The 17,455-nt window shown below is 37.6% G+C and overlaps 1 protein-coding gene across 1 annotated transcript in view; it reads left to right on the top strand.

The window, feature by feature from the left end:
• MTREX (Mtr4 exosome RNA helicase) overlaps positions 1-17,455 on the top strand; it is a 119,405-nt gene that overhangs the window by 83,529 nt on the left and 18,421 nt on the right. Inside the window, exons 20-22 of the mRNA XM_055253160.2 lie at positions 8,101-8,211; positions 10,905-11,093; positions 16,088-16,251. Of these exons, the coding sequence (XP_055109135.1) occupies positions 8,101-8,211; positions 10,905-11,093; positions 16,088-16,251 (464 nt within the window). The remainder of the gene's footprint in view (positions 1-8,100; positions 8,212-10,904; positions 11,094-16,087; positions 16,252-17,455) is intronic.

Here is a 17,455-nt window from a genome sequence, read left to right as displayed (position 1 = left end):
GCATTTTGTGCTTCAAAACTGCCCAGGGTGGGTAATTAGTAAAGCTTTATAAAGGAAGTAGTGAGATTTTAACAAACTTGTAAGAACATGAGTACCTTTACAGACAAGAATTATATTACTAGCAAGGGAAGCCACATGTACAGAGCATGAAACCCCCTCTTTAGAAAGAACTTCACATTTTTCTGTTCCTTGTGGTTAATGACAAAAGGCATAAAACAATGTACAGAGAGAAGGACTATAGGTTAAGAAACCATATTATATGTATTTACATATAATTATATATTATATACTATATATTATATAATTATATATTATATACAATATATATTATATACAATATATAGTATATAATTATATATTATATATTACATATAATTATATATTATATACTATATATTATATAATTATATATTATATATAATATATATTATATAATTATATATTATATATTACATATAATTATATATTATATATTACATATAATTATATATTATATAATATATTAATATACTTGTATATGTTTTATAAATATATTGTTTGCCTTGTAGATTATCTTGAATAGAAATCCTAGACAGAGAAATAGTGCTGTGGGCAGTTTATAAGGAAATATTAGCTCTCAACTTCATTGATTGTATAGCATTATTCAGGGTAGGTTAAAAGCAGGCTTCCACTGCATAAGTAGGATTTCCATAATCATCCTTGCCCTCTCTGACTTTGAGTGGATGTGATGCCAAATTTAGCTTTTTATCAGCGTTTATAGAAAACTACTTTCTTTTTTCTTTTTTTTTTTTTTTTTTTTGAGATGTCTTGCTCTGTCGACAGCTGGGAGTACAGTGGCGCGATCTTTGCTCACTACCGCCTCCGCCTCCGCCTCCTGGGTTCAAGTGATTCTCCTGCCTCATCGTCCCGAGTAGCTGGGACTACAGGCGTTCGCCACTGTGCCCGGCTAATTTTTGTATTTTTATCAGAGACTGGGTTTCACCATGTTGGCCAGGATGGTCTTGATCTCCTGACCTCGTGATACGCCTGCCTCAGCCTCCCAAAGTGCTGGGATTACGTGCATGAGCCGCCACACCTGGCCTTGAAGACTACTTTCTAAAGTGACTTTTCCTTGTATCTATAATATTCTTGAACTTACTTTTCTAAAAAAGGCTTAGAGTGTGTGTGTCTGTGTGTAGAGGGCAAGAGCACTCCAGCTCTGAATTACATTGATTAACAGAGGTGAACAGTTTAGTGTGTTCTAAAGATCACTTGCAGTTTTGACACTGTTGCTTTGCCAGCTCCCATGTGTCCGACCATTTCCCCTTATCACGGCCACGTCATGATAGTTAAATGAGACTCAGTGTCAGGGAGTGAACATAAGGGAGTTCTGTTTTGTTTTTCTAGACCAGGAACTTGGTGGAATAGTTCCCCATTAGATAAAAACATCTATAAAAGGACATGAAATAGAAGATTACAGATTAGAACTATACACTTATAAAAATTTGAGGATTAAGATACCAGTACTTGTCATGGAATAATATTTGCAGTTTTGGCAGGTTTCAAGTTTACATTGAAGAGGTACTATGGAAATCAGATTTTTTGAGGGGGTTAACTTTGAACGTATTTTAAATTGCTGTTTTAAACTCTGTCTATTAAGTCAAATTTCTTGACTTCCTCAGGATATTTTCTATTAATTACTATTTTTCTCTGTGTATAGGTCATACTTTATTAATTTCTTTACATGTCTCGTAATTTTTCATTGAAAATTGGACATTTTAAATAATGTAGTGAGATGGATTAGGGATCCTTCCTTTAGAGTGCACCTAGCTTAGACCTAAAAAATAAATAAACAAGGCTGGGTATGGTAGCTCATGCTTATAATCCCAGCACTTTGGGAGACTGAGGTGGGAGGATTGCTTGAGCCCAGGAGTTCAAGACCAGCCTGGGCAACATAGTGAAACCCTGTCTATACAAAAAAAAAAAAAAACCAACCAGTAACAATTAGCCAGGCATGGTGGCATGTGCGTGTAGTCCCTGCTGTTTTGGAGGCTGAAGTGGGAGGATCGATTGAGCCCAGGAGGTTAGGGCTGCGGTGAGCCATGACCATGCCACTGCACTCCAGCCTGAGCAACAGAGCAAGACCCTCTCTCAAAAAAATCAATCTCTTTGTCTAAAAAAAAATAGTAGAGTTGAGCTTGTTTTATTCCCTATAAAAACTAAAAATAACATCTTCACATATGTCCCTAAATTATTTTTCAGAAACTCAGATATACACCAAACAGATATACTGGCACATAAGCTACAAATAAGGAGGAACAGAGGACTAAAACTCTGACTGCTGTTCTTTGTTCTAAATTTCTTCCTGAGGGGCCTAAAAGAGCCAGAATGAACATGTTTTTCTACTGATCCCAAATTTTTAGACAAAACTTCTCCTTAACCAATTACAAATCAAAAATCTTTAAATCCACCTATAACCTGTGGGCCCCTGATTTGAGATGTCCTGCCTTTTTAAATCAAACCGGTATATAACCTCCATATATTGATTTATAACTGCTATAACTTCTGCCTTCCTGCCCTTAGAAACCCTTACCTGTAAGCCATCTGGAAGGTCAGGACTTAAATATTAACTACCTAATCCTCCTTGCTTGGCACCCTACAAATAAACACCTTCCTTTCTCCCACTACATACCTCAATATAGATATCTGGTCTTACTGCAGCAGGCAAGTGGGCCCCAGTTTGGTTCTCTAACAGTAGCAACTCTGTAAATCGGAGTTTTCCTGCACCCCCAGAGTTTATTCTTGTTACTTGTTGTCATTGGTTTGTGATTTCTGAATTCTCTATATTTTTTAATTGTGTGTGGCCACCAAGGTCTCTGCTTGGTTAGTTTAATGGTCAGCTCATAATTGTGCAGAGACTTCCTTAAATGCCTGCAATCATTAAGTTCTCCTGTCTGGCCAGGCGTGGTGGCTCATGCCATAATCCCAGCACTTTGAGGGGCTGAGGTGGGTAGATGACTTGAGGTCAGGAGTTCGAGACCAGCCTGGCCAACGTGGCCAAAACCCATCTGTACTAAAAATACAAAAATTAGCCGGCATGATGGTGTGCGTCTGTAGCTTCAGCTATTCGAGAGGGTGAGGCAGGAGACTTACTTGAACCCAGGAGGTGGAGGTTGTAGTGAGCCAAGATTGTGCCACTTCATTCCAGCCTGGGTGACAGAGCAGGGCTCTGTCTAAAAAAAAAAAAAAAATGAGTTCCCCAGTCTTTACTTAGAGGCTTTGTATGCATATTGCAGCAAGCCATCAACCCTCAGCTAGGCAGTTAACAACATTACCTTAGCCACTTCCTGGATGTACAATTTCATGGTCAGACAGAAGTGAGAGCTTAGAGTCTTTTTAGGTCTTTCTTGACTATGCACACAGCCCTGTACATGGCCTTCTAGATTTCCAGAAATGTGTGGGAGCTTTTCTAATTCCCCATGAACGTCTTACTCCCCAGCCTTTCTTTTTAAGCTTTCTGGTTAACCTGTTGTTTGTCCCAGCTGTCATTCACAACCTCAGGCAGCCATGGTGTTAAGCAGTTGCTTCTTACTATTTTTGACAAACACATCCAGGAAAAAGGTTTGCACTGGTAAGCTCTCAGTCAGGTCAAATAAAAAACAGCCTTGTGAATGGAGTCTTCCGGGGAACCACCAGACTGCAATAATGACAATTCTATGGAAATAGGCCTTCGAAGAGGTTCCAACCCTATTCTCTCCCCTCCAGTGGCTGCCATACTGGTTTTCAGTGGGATTTGCTCTTTAATTTTCAGGCTATTAGGAAGCTGAGGAGTGGGAGATGGAGTAGAATAAGTTAAATTTGCCACAAAGCTTGCTGTTCTTACCAAAAGTCAGCATTTTTCTTGAATATATGCTCCCTGGACTCCTGCAAGCCTTTGGTTAATTTCCAGAATTTTGAAGAAGTTGATTTTGACAAGTTTTCTCAGTGTTGGCATTGCTTTTATGGAGAAAAGGATTTTTGGAGGTCCTTACTCCACCATTTTCACTGACACAAATCCAGTTTTTTAATTGTGAATTAATCAATAGCACATTGGTTAAAATAACTGTGTGTGCCATGACTTGATTAAAATTCAGTTGGTTCAAAAAACAACTTGCTTGTTGAATGAAAAATTCAAAAACCATATTATGTTGCAGCTGATAGTCTTGATTTGAAGAAATTGTATAGCTTGAAATGTATTTAGAATGTGTTGACTTAAAACTTGCTTCTTATATTGTCTACCACATTTGCTTATTTATGGGAAAATTAAAAAGATTTAAAAGGTCTAAGGATAAAAATACTTCCTGTTATTGGTATTCTAGCAAGTTTCCACTGATTGCTCACATGGTTATTTGGACTTACAAAGACCAGTGCTGCATCATGTTGAACCTGAATTCTGAGTTATATCATGAAGGTAATTAGGTTTAGAAAATTGAATAAACTGCCATATGCAAATATTATGATGTTTTTAAATATCTGAAATTTGATATTTATAATTTCATGACAACTATTCATTCAATTTTTAAACATTTAACTTCTTGTTTATAAAATGTCATGTTTCTAGTTAGGGAACTCTTAGGATTTCCCTTTTCTGTGCTTTAGGAGGCATTTAGAGAATGGCCTTTGTAATCTATTTCCTGTCATTAAAGTGTTAGTTGACCATTTCTTGGATGGAGTTTATTATGGAAAGCAGCCTTTGAAATTGGATAGTTTTTGTCTTCTTTCTGAATTTCATCTTCACAAAATGGTGTTACTCTGTTTTGAAGGAAATTCACAGATACCTGTGCCTATTGAATTCGACTACAGGTATATAAAAATACTCTTTCTAAAGCCAAGTGAATTATTTTTAATTTTTCTACCTTTTTAGATGTAGTTAAGTGCATACAAATTATGCATCTTTCACTCTGGATGTCGGCTATGTGGTATTGATAATTTTTCATGTCCTGAGTCTTCTCTGTCCAAACAGTGCATCAACTACTGGTTCACAAATTGAACACAAGTGACCCAAGACCCAATGCAGCTTACAGAATGTTGTTTCTAAAATAAATTAGACCAGCAGTCCCCAGTCTTTTTGGCACAAGAAACTGGTTTCGTGGAAGATAGTTTTTCCATGGACCAGTGTGGAGCAGGGGTGGTTTGGGGATGAAACTGTCCCACCTCAGATCATCAGACCTTAGAATTCTCATAAGGACCAGGCAGCCTAGATCCCGTGCACGTGCCATGTTTGCACTGGTATGAGAATCTAACGCTGCTGCTGATCTGACAAGAGGGAGAGTTCAGGTGGTAATGCTCTCTCCCCCACCACTCCTGCTGCATGGCCTGGTTCTTAACAGGCCACAGACTGGTACCATCCCGGGGGCTTGGGGACCCCTGAATTAGACAGTTTGGAAGTAAAAATAAAAATGATAGTAAAGGGCTGGGCGTGGTGGCTCACACCTGTAATCCCAGCACTTTGGGAGGCAAAGGCGGGCAGATCACCTGAGGTCAGGAGTTTAAGACTAGCCTGTCTAACATGGTGTAACCCCATCTCTACTAAAAATACGAAAATTAGCCAGGCATGGTGGCAGGTGCCTGTAGTCCCAGCTACTCGGGAGGCTGAGGCAATTGAATCACTTGAACCCAGGAGGCGGAGACTGCAGTGAACCGAGATCGCACCGCTGCACTCCAGCCTGGGTGGCAGAGCGAGAATCCATCTCAAAAAAAAAAAAAAAAAGATAGTAAAGGATTTATAACCATATGAAAATAAAATAATCCATGAATCCAGAGAGAGATATATAAAATATAAAGGAAATGGCCGGCCATGGTGGCTCATGCCTTTAATCCCAGCACTGTGGGAGGCCGAGGTGAGTGGATCACTTGAGGTCAGGAGTTCGAGACCAGCCTAATCAACATGGCGAAACCCTGTCTCTACTAAAAATACAAAAATTAGTTGGGCATGGTGGCACATGCCTATAATCCCAGCTTCTCAGGAGGCTGAGGCAGGAAAATTGCTTGAACCCGGGAGGTAGAGGTTGCAGTGAGCCGAGATCATGCCATTGCACTCCAGCCCGGGCGACAGAGTGAGGCTCTGTCTCAAAAAATAAAATAAAATAAAAGTTAGAAAAGTCACCATTAGGCAACTACCACAAATAATAATTTACTGTGGCAAGAATCATCCATGGATGCTGAAACTGGTAAACTGAAAGTTTAATGAAGAAACGGTATTTAAAAAGTCTCTAAAGGCTCTCCCTACAAATTTCTTAATTGTAGAGAGTAAAATAGTAAATAATACTATAATAAAGAATCCTGCAGACAGCACCTTAATCGAATGATCAAAGTGATCAACATTATCTCTAATAATGTTGACTAGTGGACTGAGTAGAACAGAACATGACTTCCACCAAAAATGGGTAATCTGAATCTTACGATTCCTCATGACTAGAGAAACCCAAACTGAGACTCATTTTATAAAATAACCTATATTCTTTTTTAAAAATCAAGGTCTTAGACACAGAAAAACTGGGGAACTGTTCCAGATTAAAGAAGAAAGAAATGTGACATCAATGTATGATCCTAGTTTGGTTCCATGGAGTAGTGGTGGGGAAGGTACAGTGGTATAAAAGACATTATTGTGAAAGAGGACGAAATCTTAATATGGACTACAGATTAGATGACATCATTGTCTCGACATTAGATTTTCCTCTTTTAATACTTGTACTTTATGTGTGTAGAAAGAGAACAATGAAGCAAATAGGCAAAATATAACTAATTAGTGAATTGAAATAAGGGTATGTGGGATTTATTTCATTCTTACAACTTATCTGTAAATTTGGAATTCTGTGAAAATGTCAGTACCATAAAAGAGCAAGAAAGGTGGGGTATCTTTTTAGATTAAAGAAGACTAAGGAGACATGACCACTAAATCCGGTTTATGATCCTTGGCTGGACCCTGAATCCAAAAGTATGATGGTAATAGTAACGTATAAAGGTCATTAGTGGGTCAGTGGGGAAATCTGAATAGGGATTGTATATGATATTTCCTTAGATCTCACAATATTGTAGCTTTGCAGGAGAATGTGCTTGTTCTTAACATACACATGTATTTGCTGGTCAAGTGAAGTGATTGTTTTCTGCAAGTTAATTTCAAATGATTAAAAAAGGAAGAGGAGGAAAAGGCAGGCAGGAAGAAAGAAAAAACACCCCACCCCAAAAACTTTAACTAGAGAGAGAAAAACTGGTGTTAATGGTTTGATAAACTAAACCTTTTTTGGCAAGTTTGGCAAATTATGGAACCTTTCTACCTGTACTAGAAAATCTAGAAGGTTAGATAATTTGTGCAAGGTCACACAACTAGCTGAAGACTAAATTCAGATGTTCAATCACTGTACCGTTTTTGTTCAGTAAAGCACTATGAATATATTTGCTATCAGCAAGCCAGTGAAAATTGTGTTTCCATCAGTGATCAGTGTAAAAGTAGCTGTGGAAGACAGATTTGGACCTGTGGAAACATTAACTTTGCCTCAGTTTATGGAGGCTCTCTGAATTCAAGAGCAGTTGAAAGGAAGCAAAATTTGATATCGATAATTTGCCAATTCGACGAGAGAAAACATGGAAGAAAGTTTGCAGATAGGTGTTCTTCAAGATTATGTCTAATGGAATATGCTGCTTTCTGTCTTTGAAATACTTCTTCATTCCTGCCCATCCAGAACTTAAATGAATCTTTCTTGACCTCCTAAACCTGCTAAACAAGAATCTTTCATTCTTAGTACTATAGTACCTTTATGTATTAATATTTTTGAACTGCCAAATATCTGAGACCATAAAAATGAGTAAAGTATGGATTCTGTATTGAAGGGAGCTCTTATTTTTATGTGCCATTTATTTATCTGTTATTTAGAAGTTTGAACTAGTTTTTACTTTTTAAATACAGTCTCTATTAAGAAAAGCTTCAGTGTGGGAGAATGCTTCACGGTGATTATTATGTACTTCTTATACCTGTTACATACCGTAAATGCAACTTCCTCTTTACGGATCTAAGTTTAGGAAATAGTAGAATATGAACATTTGCAAATTTAACTGTAATACTGTATAACTTTTTGGTCATAGGTTGTCCCAGTTTTGGTGCATCTCCTGTCTGCTATCAGCAGTGTTAGGCTTTACATTCCTAAAGACCTTCGGCCAGTGGACAATAGACAGAGTGTTTTGAAATCAATACAGGTATGTGTTAATTTTATAAATTAAGTATAAATTTTATGTAAAAACAGATAGTGTTTATAAACAAGCAATTGAAATGCTTTTAAATATATTGCTTTCTTTCAGAATACCTATAAATACTACCAATAGTGGCAATTATTTTTCATAAAAATAATGGCAGCAGATCTTCATGTGGATTTGTCCTCTCTTTGAATCTACCAACAAAGTGAGTTAGTAAAGGAGGACTTACAAGGAAAACCATTCTGCTTTATTCATTATGAGTGAAAGCTATAGACTGTATTACAAGTTTTATGTATAAATTCATGTACTGACAGGACGTTTAACCATTTTTTAATATAGTTAATAAATACATGAAATTGTTTTATTTTCAATAGGGAAAATTGAGATTTTGTAGTAAATTTAGTTTTCTAGTAGAAAAAAGGTGCAGTGGCTCATGCCTGTAATCCCAGCTCTTTGGGATGCCACAGCACAAAGGATCACCAGAGGCCAGGAATTTGAAACCAGCCTGGGCAACATAGTGAGACACCCATCTCTAAAAAAATGTAAAACTAATTTAAAAAGAAATTAGTAGGACTCAGTGGTATGCACCTGTAATTCCAGCTACTCAGGAGGCCAAGGCAGGAGGTTCACTTGATCCCAGGAGTTCCAGGCTCTACAGTAAGCTGTGATCACATCACTGCACTCTAGCATGTGCAGCAGAGTGAGACCTTGTCTCTTCTAAGAAAAAAAAAAAAACAAGGAAGTGATTTTAACGAAGTTATTTAGTTAATAGTTTGAAGAGCATTTACTGTGCAGTGAAGGTTCTGTACTAAAATCTGAGAAAGCAAAGATAAGTAGGATGCTTTCAGAGTAGAGTAGGAATTTTTAAGCGTGTTCCGATGGTGGGCTTCCTAAAATGAGTGATTCTCTGACAGTTTTACAGAATTTTTATGTAGATGTGGATATCTTTTCCAAAACAATCACTCCTAGAAGGTTTTTATCACTATTGGTCTGGTAGTAAATAAATATAGCTTATAAGTTCATTGAAATTGTTTTTTCTAATATTTTCAGAATAGCACAGTTTTGAGCAGAAATACACATTAATCATTATTAACTTAGCATTAAGTAATGCCATTATTTTGAAAAAAACTAATTGTTTTTTACTTCTGGGTTAGCTCAGTTCTCATTTTGCTAAAGTGAAAATTGAAATTAATTTTTCTTTGTGTATTGGCAAATGTCAGGCTTGTCTGTGTTTATCTAAAAACAACCCTGTGCTGTATCTGGTGTTGATATATTTCAGCTTTCACATTAATTCACTATAACCTGAGTCTCAGTTTTGCAACATGATTTAAACAAAGACTGTTTTTTTTCTTGGTCCTTCATAGTCGTTTACATCATTCACCACATAGTGAGAAGCCACAGGAGGAAGAGTCGGGGAAATTAGCCTGCCAACAGAACCCTTCACATAATAAATAAAGATTTCCCTTTAGCTACATTAATTATACTTTTTAAACTTCAGAACTACAATTTTTGTGTTTTCTCTGTTCTGGAACCTCACACCAGTGACTCAGTTTCTTTATATGTAAAAATTGGCCAGGCTCATGTGTAGGATTTTTGTGCTGACACTAGCCCCCTTTGATTAGGGCAGACATATATCCTGAAACTGTACCATATGCACTTACCAGAGATATCAGTCTTTTAAAAGTGCTTGCCTTATTTGCTCATTTAGGACAATAATGTGCCAATGTCTTTGAACCCTTTACATTTGTTTTTTACTCTTAATGTGTTTCTCCTCCCCAGTTTCCAGTTCCTAACTAGCCAAATCCTATCTTACCTTTAAGGCTTATCCAAGACCCTGAAAGTTTCTCAGTAGGATACCAGCCTACAGTGAGCTATTTCTTCTCTGTACGAATATGTCTATTGCATTTAACCATTAATCATGTTTTTTTTTAAGCTAAAGGTCTCAGGACCTTTTAGTTTTTATTTTTTTGAGACAGAGTCTTGCTCTGTCACTCAGGCTGTTGTGCAGTGGCGCGATCTCGGCTCACTGCAAGCTCCACTTCCCGGGTTCACGCCATTCTCTTGCCTCAGCCTCCCTGGTAGCTGGGACTACAGGCGCCCGCCACCACTCACGACTAATTTTTTATATTTTTAGTAGAGACGGGGTTTCACTGTGTTAGCCAGGATGGTCTCGATCTCCTGACCTTGTGATCCGCCCGCCTCGGCCTCCCAAAGTGCTGGGATTACAGGCGTGAGCCACTGCACCCGGCCTTCAGGACCTTTTAAAAAGTGTATATTTTACAAGTCAGTAGTGCCCTCCCTAGGCATCAACACTAAGGAAATAATCCGAAAACAGTTGAAACATAGATGTTCAATACAAGATTACTTGTGATGGCAAGAAGTTATAACAATGTAAATATACAATAATGAATTTATCAATAAGTTGTGCCATGTTCAGGACTATGATCAAATTATGACTTGTAGATTTATTAGCAAATCATAATACATCTGTAAATCATAGTATAGCATTGAAAAGGAGTTTTCAAAAATAAACGCAATGGAAAAATGCCCTATAATTTAAATTGGCAAAAGACAAAATTATATATGTAGTATACTTTTTGTGTCCATGTGCATAGAGAAAAAAGGAAACACTGATTTGGTTTGGTCTTACTAATTTTGACTATAAGATGAAAATGAATTTTACATATTTTTTTCAGGAAGTTCAGAAACGTTTTCCTGATGGCATCCCCTTATTAGACCCTATTGATGATATGGGCATTCAGGATCAAGGGCTGAAAAAAGTCATTCAGAAAGTAGAAGCTTTTGAGCATCGAATGTATTCTCATCCACTTCACAATGATCCAAATTTGGAAACTGTGTATACGCTTTGTGAAAAAAAAGCACAGGTATGGCAGAAATTTGATTTTTATAGTAGAATTCTATATGTTTCACTGAATAAATATGTGTTTGTCATTTTCTTATCCTGTTGGTTTAATCGGCTAAAACAGGAAAATGTGAGCTATCTTTTAAATAAACTGTCAGCTCTGAACCTGTCAGCTCTCATCAGCAAGACAAGATAAAGTTCATTTTGCTATAGTTTGATATTTCACATAGGATGTTCTGTTTTTTCTTCTTTTTTAAATTTGAGATATAATTTACACAGCATAGCATTCACCCTTTTAAAATGTCCAACTCACTGGTTTTTAGTGTATTCACACATACATGCAACCATCACCACTGTGTAACTTCAGAACATTCTTCTCACCCTCTGAAGGAACTTTATACCCATTAGCAGCCACTCTCTGTTTCTCCCATCCTCCAGCCCTTGGCAATCACAAATCTACTTTCTATCTGTATGGTTTTGCCTATTCTGGGTATTTCTTATAAATAGAATCATGTAATATATGACGTTTGTGTCTGCTGTCTTTCACTTAGCATGTCTTCAGGGTTTATGCCTGTCGTAGCATAAATCAGTACTTCATTCCTTTTATGGCCAAATCTCATACGTGTATGTGTGTGTGTGTGTCAGTCAGAGTCCTGCTCTGTCACCCACACTTCATTCCTCTGTGTGTGTGTGTGTGTGTGTGTGTGTCAGAGTCCTGCTCTGTCACCCAGGCTTCAGTCCAGTGGCGTGATTGTGGCTCACTGCAACCTCTGCCTCCTGGGTTCAAGTGATTCTCCTGCCTCAGCCTCCCTAGTAGCTGGGATTACAGGCATGCACTACCATGCCCAGCTAATTTTTGTATTTTTATTAGAGACGGGGTTTCACCATGTTGGTCAGGCTGGTCTTGAACTCCTGACCTCAGGTTATCTGCCTGCCTCAGCCTCCCAAAGTGCTGGGATTACAGGCATGAGCCACTGCACCTGGCCTGACTAAATTATATTTTATTGTGTGGATATGCCATATTTTGTTCACCCATTCATCAGTTGATGGACAGGACATTTGTTTTTTTCTAACTTTTTGGCTCTGATGAATAATGCTGCTGTGAACATTTGTATACAAGTTTTTGTACGGATGTTTTGAGTTCTCTTGCGTGGAATTAGGTAGGATCGATGGATCATATGGTAACTCTATATTTACCTTTATGAGAAGCTACCACACTGTTTCCAAAGTGGCTACACCACTTTATGTTCTCACTAGCAATTTACAAGATAACTGCTTTCTCTACATCTTCGCTAGCATGTGTTATCGTCTGTGGTTTTTGCTGTAGCCATCTTAATGGTGTCAAATGGTAGTAGTTCAGCTTTTTAGGATAATTAGCTGTAATGTCTAACCAGTAAAAGCATTATTAATAAGCATTTTGTATAGCGAATTTAGAAAAAGCTTTTTGACATGAACACAATCGTTTTCACTACCTACTTTTTTTCAACTGGAATGTATTATACTATACAAATCTCCCTTCCTCCATGAAACTTACAACTCCTTGTTGTCGTACTTTTTCAACTTCTATCACATACCACTTTTATCAATACATTTGTCTTTGTGTCTCGCAAACTAGATTTTAAGCTCCTTAAGAGTCAGATGTTTCATTTTAACTTGTTTGCATTTTCTCATAATGGTCTGTCTTTATAAAGTAAATGCCCAGTGTTTGTTGGATAAATACATGAGTAGAAACTCCTTTAATAGAGTAACGTGTTCAGTTCATAGTTTTAAAGCACTCTCCCTTTCTAGCTTTTTGTGAACTTACGTCATATGGTGCTGTAGCATATACACAATACTGGCTGCATGCTCAGTGAACACATCTATGCTCTGACCCACCTTCAAGTGCTGCTAGGCAGGAAGGTTGCCAGGTACTTCTCAAGATGAGGAAACTGGGACACAACAAACTTTCATTACGTAACACAGATATCCAGTTGTGATTCTCACCTGTTCATCTCTTACCAGGACCATTGCAGCAGCTCTCTCCCTGCTGTCAGTCCCTCCATGGCCACCAGGGTCAGCCTTATGTTTTCACAACACAAGAACAGGTAGACTTGAGCGTGATTGAATGATTGGAAAGCATCCTTGGAGGCATTATCTGAGCTGCTCAAATATACTGAAAAAGACCTTGTCTGGCTGAAGGGACTGGCTAAATAAAGTTGTTATGGAGACTCTGCAATAACATGTAAGAAAGCTCATGCATAAGCGCTACATGAAAAAAGGATCTGAAATTGAAGTGGACTACAATTACTATTTAGCAAAAATGTAAAATACACCAGAAAAGACTGAAAGGAAAACTTTAAGTGGTTGTGTTACAGCAATAAGATTATAGTGGTCTTTTTTTTTTCTTTTCCTGCGCCCTCCCCACCATTGTCTATAATGTGTTTATATGTATATAAGCACATTATGTATACATATAAGCACATTATATATGTGTGTGTGTATAATTTCTTTTTTTTTAATGGAAGAAAAATACAGCCTGGGCACAGTGGCTCACACCTGTAATCCCAACACTTTGGGAGGCCAAGGCGGGAAGATCACTTGAAGCTCAGAAGTTTGAGACCACCCTGGGCAAGATGATGAGACCCCCGTCACTGCAAAAAAATTTTAAAAATTAGCCAGGCATAGTAGCATGCACCTGTCATCCCAGGTACTCAGGAGGCTGAGGTAGGAAGGTCACTTAAGCCAAGGAGGTTGAGGCTACAGTGAGCCATGGTTGCACCACTGTACTCCAGCCTGGGTGACAGAGTGAGACCCCATCTCTTAAAAAAAACAAAAACAAAAAAAAGTGTACATGTACAGTCCAGACTTTTTTTTCCCAATATTTTTGATCCACAGTTGGTTGAATCCATGGATGTGGAACCCACAGATATGTAGGGCCAACTGTATATCTGTGTTCTTTTATAAATATGTTGGAAAAGATCTTGTACAGCATTGTCCAGTGTCAGCCACATTTAAATTTTTTAGTAGCCACATTTAAAAAAAGAAAGAAGAAACCAGTGGCATTAACTTTAGTAATATTTTTATTTAACCCATTATATCTAAAATATTTCAACATTTTTATATTCAAAATACAAACATTACTCAAGAAAAAATATCTTAAATATTGGACTCTCTTCTACCTTGTAAGCTTTATAAGCCTCACAGTTATTAGCACAATGCTTTGCTCTGCTCACATAGCCATCCTCAGTCACTTCAGTCAAAGAAACCCTAAAAAACAATGGTTTGTTCCTTTTATTCTGGTAGGCCTGTTAAGTCATGCTAGGTAGCATAGCATTCATTGTCTAGCTTGGAAAGCATTGCTTCCTATGACATGGCATTGTGACTACACATCTGTTCATAGAAATATAAATAATCACTAAGAGCTTGCATCTAGGGTCTGATAGCCTGGGTTTGAACCCCATCTTTATCACTCAGTAGCTCTGTTCACAGCAATATAAATAATTGAAAAGAGCTTGGATTCTAGGGTCTGCTAGCCTGGCTTTGAACTCCATCTTTATCACTCAGTAGCTGTGTATTCTTGACCAATTTACTTAGTAATCTCTCCGTGCCTTAGTTCTCTCGTCTGTAAAATGCAGATTTAATATTAGTTCCTTACCTTTTAGGATTGCTGTAAGAATGAAATAATGTAAAGCACTAGAAATAGAGGACATAGGTAGTCTCTGAATAAATATCAGTTGCTGATCACCTTTATAATTTTTCATCCTTAGTAGAAGTTTAATAAACAGTCTAAAAAATTCCATTATCTTTGGATTTCAACTTATCAAAACTTTTCTGTCAGTGTTTTTCTGAACCACCACTTCAGGATACCATTGTTTTTTGTTCTTGTACTACTGTATGCTTGTCATAGTCAGAAAATAGTAATATTTACTGATTAACTAAATTTTAAAACTTATCTACTCTAAAGGATGACATCAAGATGATACATTTTCATTTTAAGGTTTCATCTGTGTTTTGAATAAAGGCCTATTCTCTTTGCTAAAACCATTTCCAGCTTAGGCAAATTCGTTATTTAACTTAAGGGCAAAGAGAAGGAATAGTTTTCAGGACATCATGGGGGAAATATAGTCAAGAGAAAAGATTTCTGTACCCTCATTTTTCTTTCCCTGTTCTCTAAGCTACCCCCTGATCCCCTAAGGATGAAAAGCTAGAGCTTCTGGGATTGATACTTTAGGAGCGTGATTTAAGTGTCCAGCGAATCCTGTCTTGGGAGAGCCTATCCTAAATTCACCACTGACTTTTTCTACTCTTACAGCCTATCTTGTCTAGCTCACAATATCCAGCTCACTCTCCTCTTTCTAGCCTTCCTCCTTACCTCTCTTCATTTAAGCAAGAGCCGTGCTCTGTTCTGTCTTTTTTTTCAAGACGGAATCTCGCTTTCTCACCAGGCTGGAGTGCAGTGGCGTGATCTCAGCTCAGTGCAACCTCTGCCTCCTGGGTTAAAGCAATTCTCCTGCCTCAGCCTCCTGAGAAGCTGGGACTACAGGCGCGCGCCCGCCACCGCGCCCAGCTAATTTTTTTTTGTATTTTTAGTACAGACGGAGTTTCACCATGTTGGCCAGGATGGTCTTGATCTCCTGACCTCGTGATCCGCCCATCTCAGCCTCCCAAAGTGCTAGGATTACAGGCGTGAGCCACTGCGCCCGGCCTCTGTTCTCTGTCTTCTTAAGCTTTTTACACTTTCTAACATCTGCCTGCTCTGCCTCAAATTTTTCAAATGGACATTTTGTATTTTCCATGTACTTAATATTTTAGGTAGTATTTAATAACTTTTCAGATACATCATTACTCTTGTATAATGTTCTGGGAACGTATCTAAGAAGCCCCACTTTCCCTAATCTCCCCAGCACTGAAGCTTTAACCCAGAAGTACACCGTAAGATGTTCTTAAAAAATATTTTTTGTTTGATTTCATGAATAAATCTCCTTGTACATTGTTCACTTTATTATTGAACTTTCTTTATACTTTTATGTGCTTTAGATTGCAATAGATATTAAATCTGCAAAGCGAGAACTGAAGAAAGCAAGAACAGTCCTACAAATGGATGAACTCAAATGTCGCAAACGTGTTTTAAGAAGGTTGGGATTTGCTACTTCTTCTGATGTAATAGAGATGAAAGGACGAGTGGCTTGTGAGATAAGCAGGTAAAATCTGGTTGTTGTTCAAGTTTTTTTTTTATTTTTAATTTTAATTTTTGTTTGTTTATTTTTTTGAGATGGAGTCTCACTCTGTTGCCCAGGCTGGAGTGCACTGGCGCAATCTCAGCTCACTGCAACTCTACCTCGCAGTTTTAAGTGATTTTAAAAGTAACCATTATCTTTAGGAAAAAAAAAGCTTTCTTAAAAATATAAAGTTTATACAATACCTTCCACACTAAATACAGTTTTGAACCATGAAATTGAGAAATTAGAAAAATCTCTTAGATCTCAGTAATTAACACAAGTGCTTCTAGCATTTGTATGTATTTCCTTTGACTTTTTTTAATGCCTTGTGGGATTTTTACATAATCTTAGCTTATATATAATTTTGTATACTTTTTAAAAATTATTAACATTTTCCCACCTTGAAACTCAGCCTAGTAACCATTATCTTGTTACATGCATAGCAAATTGTAATGAGATTTTGGGCTAATAATAGGATTTTACAACAGAACTTATTATAAGCCACAGATTAAAACTGGTTATATTATTTTCTGTTTCAGTAATCGTTTGTCACAAATGACCTCAAAACTAAATTATTTACAACATCAGCAGTTACTTTATCCTCTTACTGTTTTTATGGGTCAGAAATGCAGGAAGAGCTCATTTGGATGGTTCTGGCTCAGTGTCCCCCAGGATGGCCATCAGACAGGTTGTTAAGCTGAAACAATAGGAGTCCGGAGCAGCTGGGGAATGTTAGGACCTCTCTCTCTCTGTTAGAGCTTCTCCATGTGGTCTCTCCATGTGGGCTAGTTTGGGCTTCTTCACAGTATGGCAGCCTCAGGCTGCTTACATGGTAGCTGAAGGCTCCAGTGTGAGTCTTCTAGCTGGCTAAGGTTGCCTTTTCTGACCTAGCTTTACCTTTTGTAACCTAGCTTTGTTATCATACACCATCATTTCCACCACATTCTCTTGATTACAGGTGAGTCATAAACCCTCCTGGTTTCAAGTGGGGGATAATTAGATTCCAACTCTTGATGGGGAAGTGGCTATTGTTCAGTATGGCTTTCTGTGATGATGGGATTGTTCTGTATCTACACTGTTCAGTATAGTAGCCACTATTTAGCATTTGATAATGTGCTTAGACAAAGGAACTGAATTTTATAATTTATATCATTTTAACTGAAATTGAAATTTCCATGTATGCACA

Source organism: Symphalangus syndactylus, chromosome 18, assembly GCF_028878055.3.
Source record: "Symphalangus syndactylus isolate Jambi chromosome 18, NHGRI_mSymSyn1-v2.1_pri, whole genome shotgun sequence".
Lineage (NCBI taxonomy): Eukaryota > Metazoa > Chordata > Mammalia > Primates > Hylobatidae > Symphalangus > Symphalangus syndactylus.
This window is presented reverse-complemented; position numbering and strand designations above follow the sequence as displayed.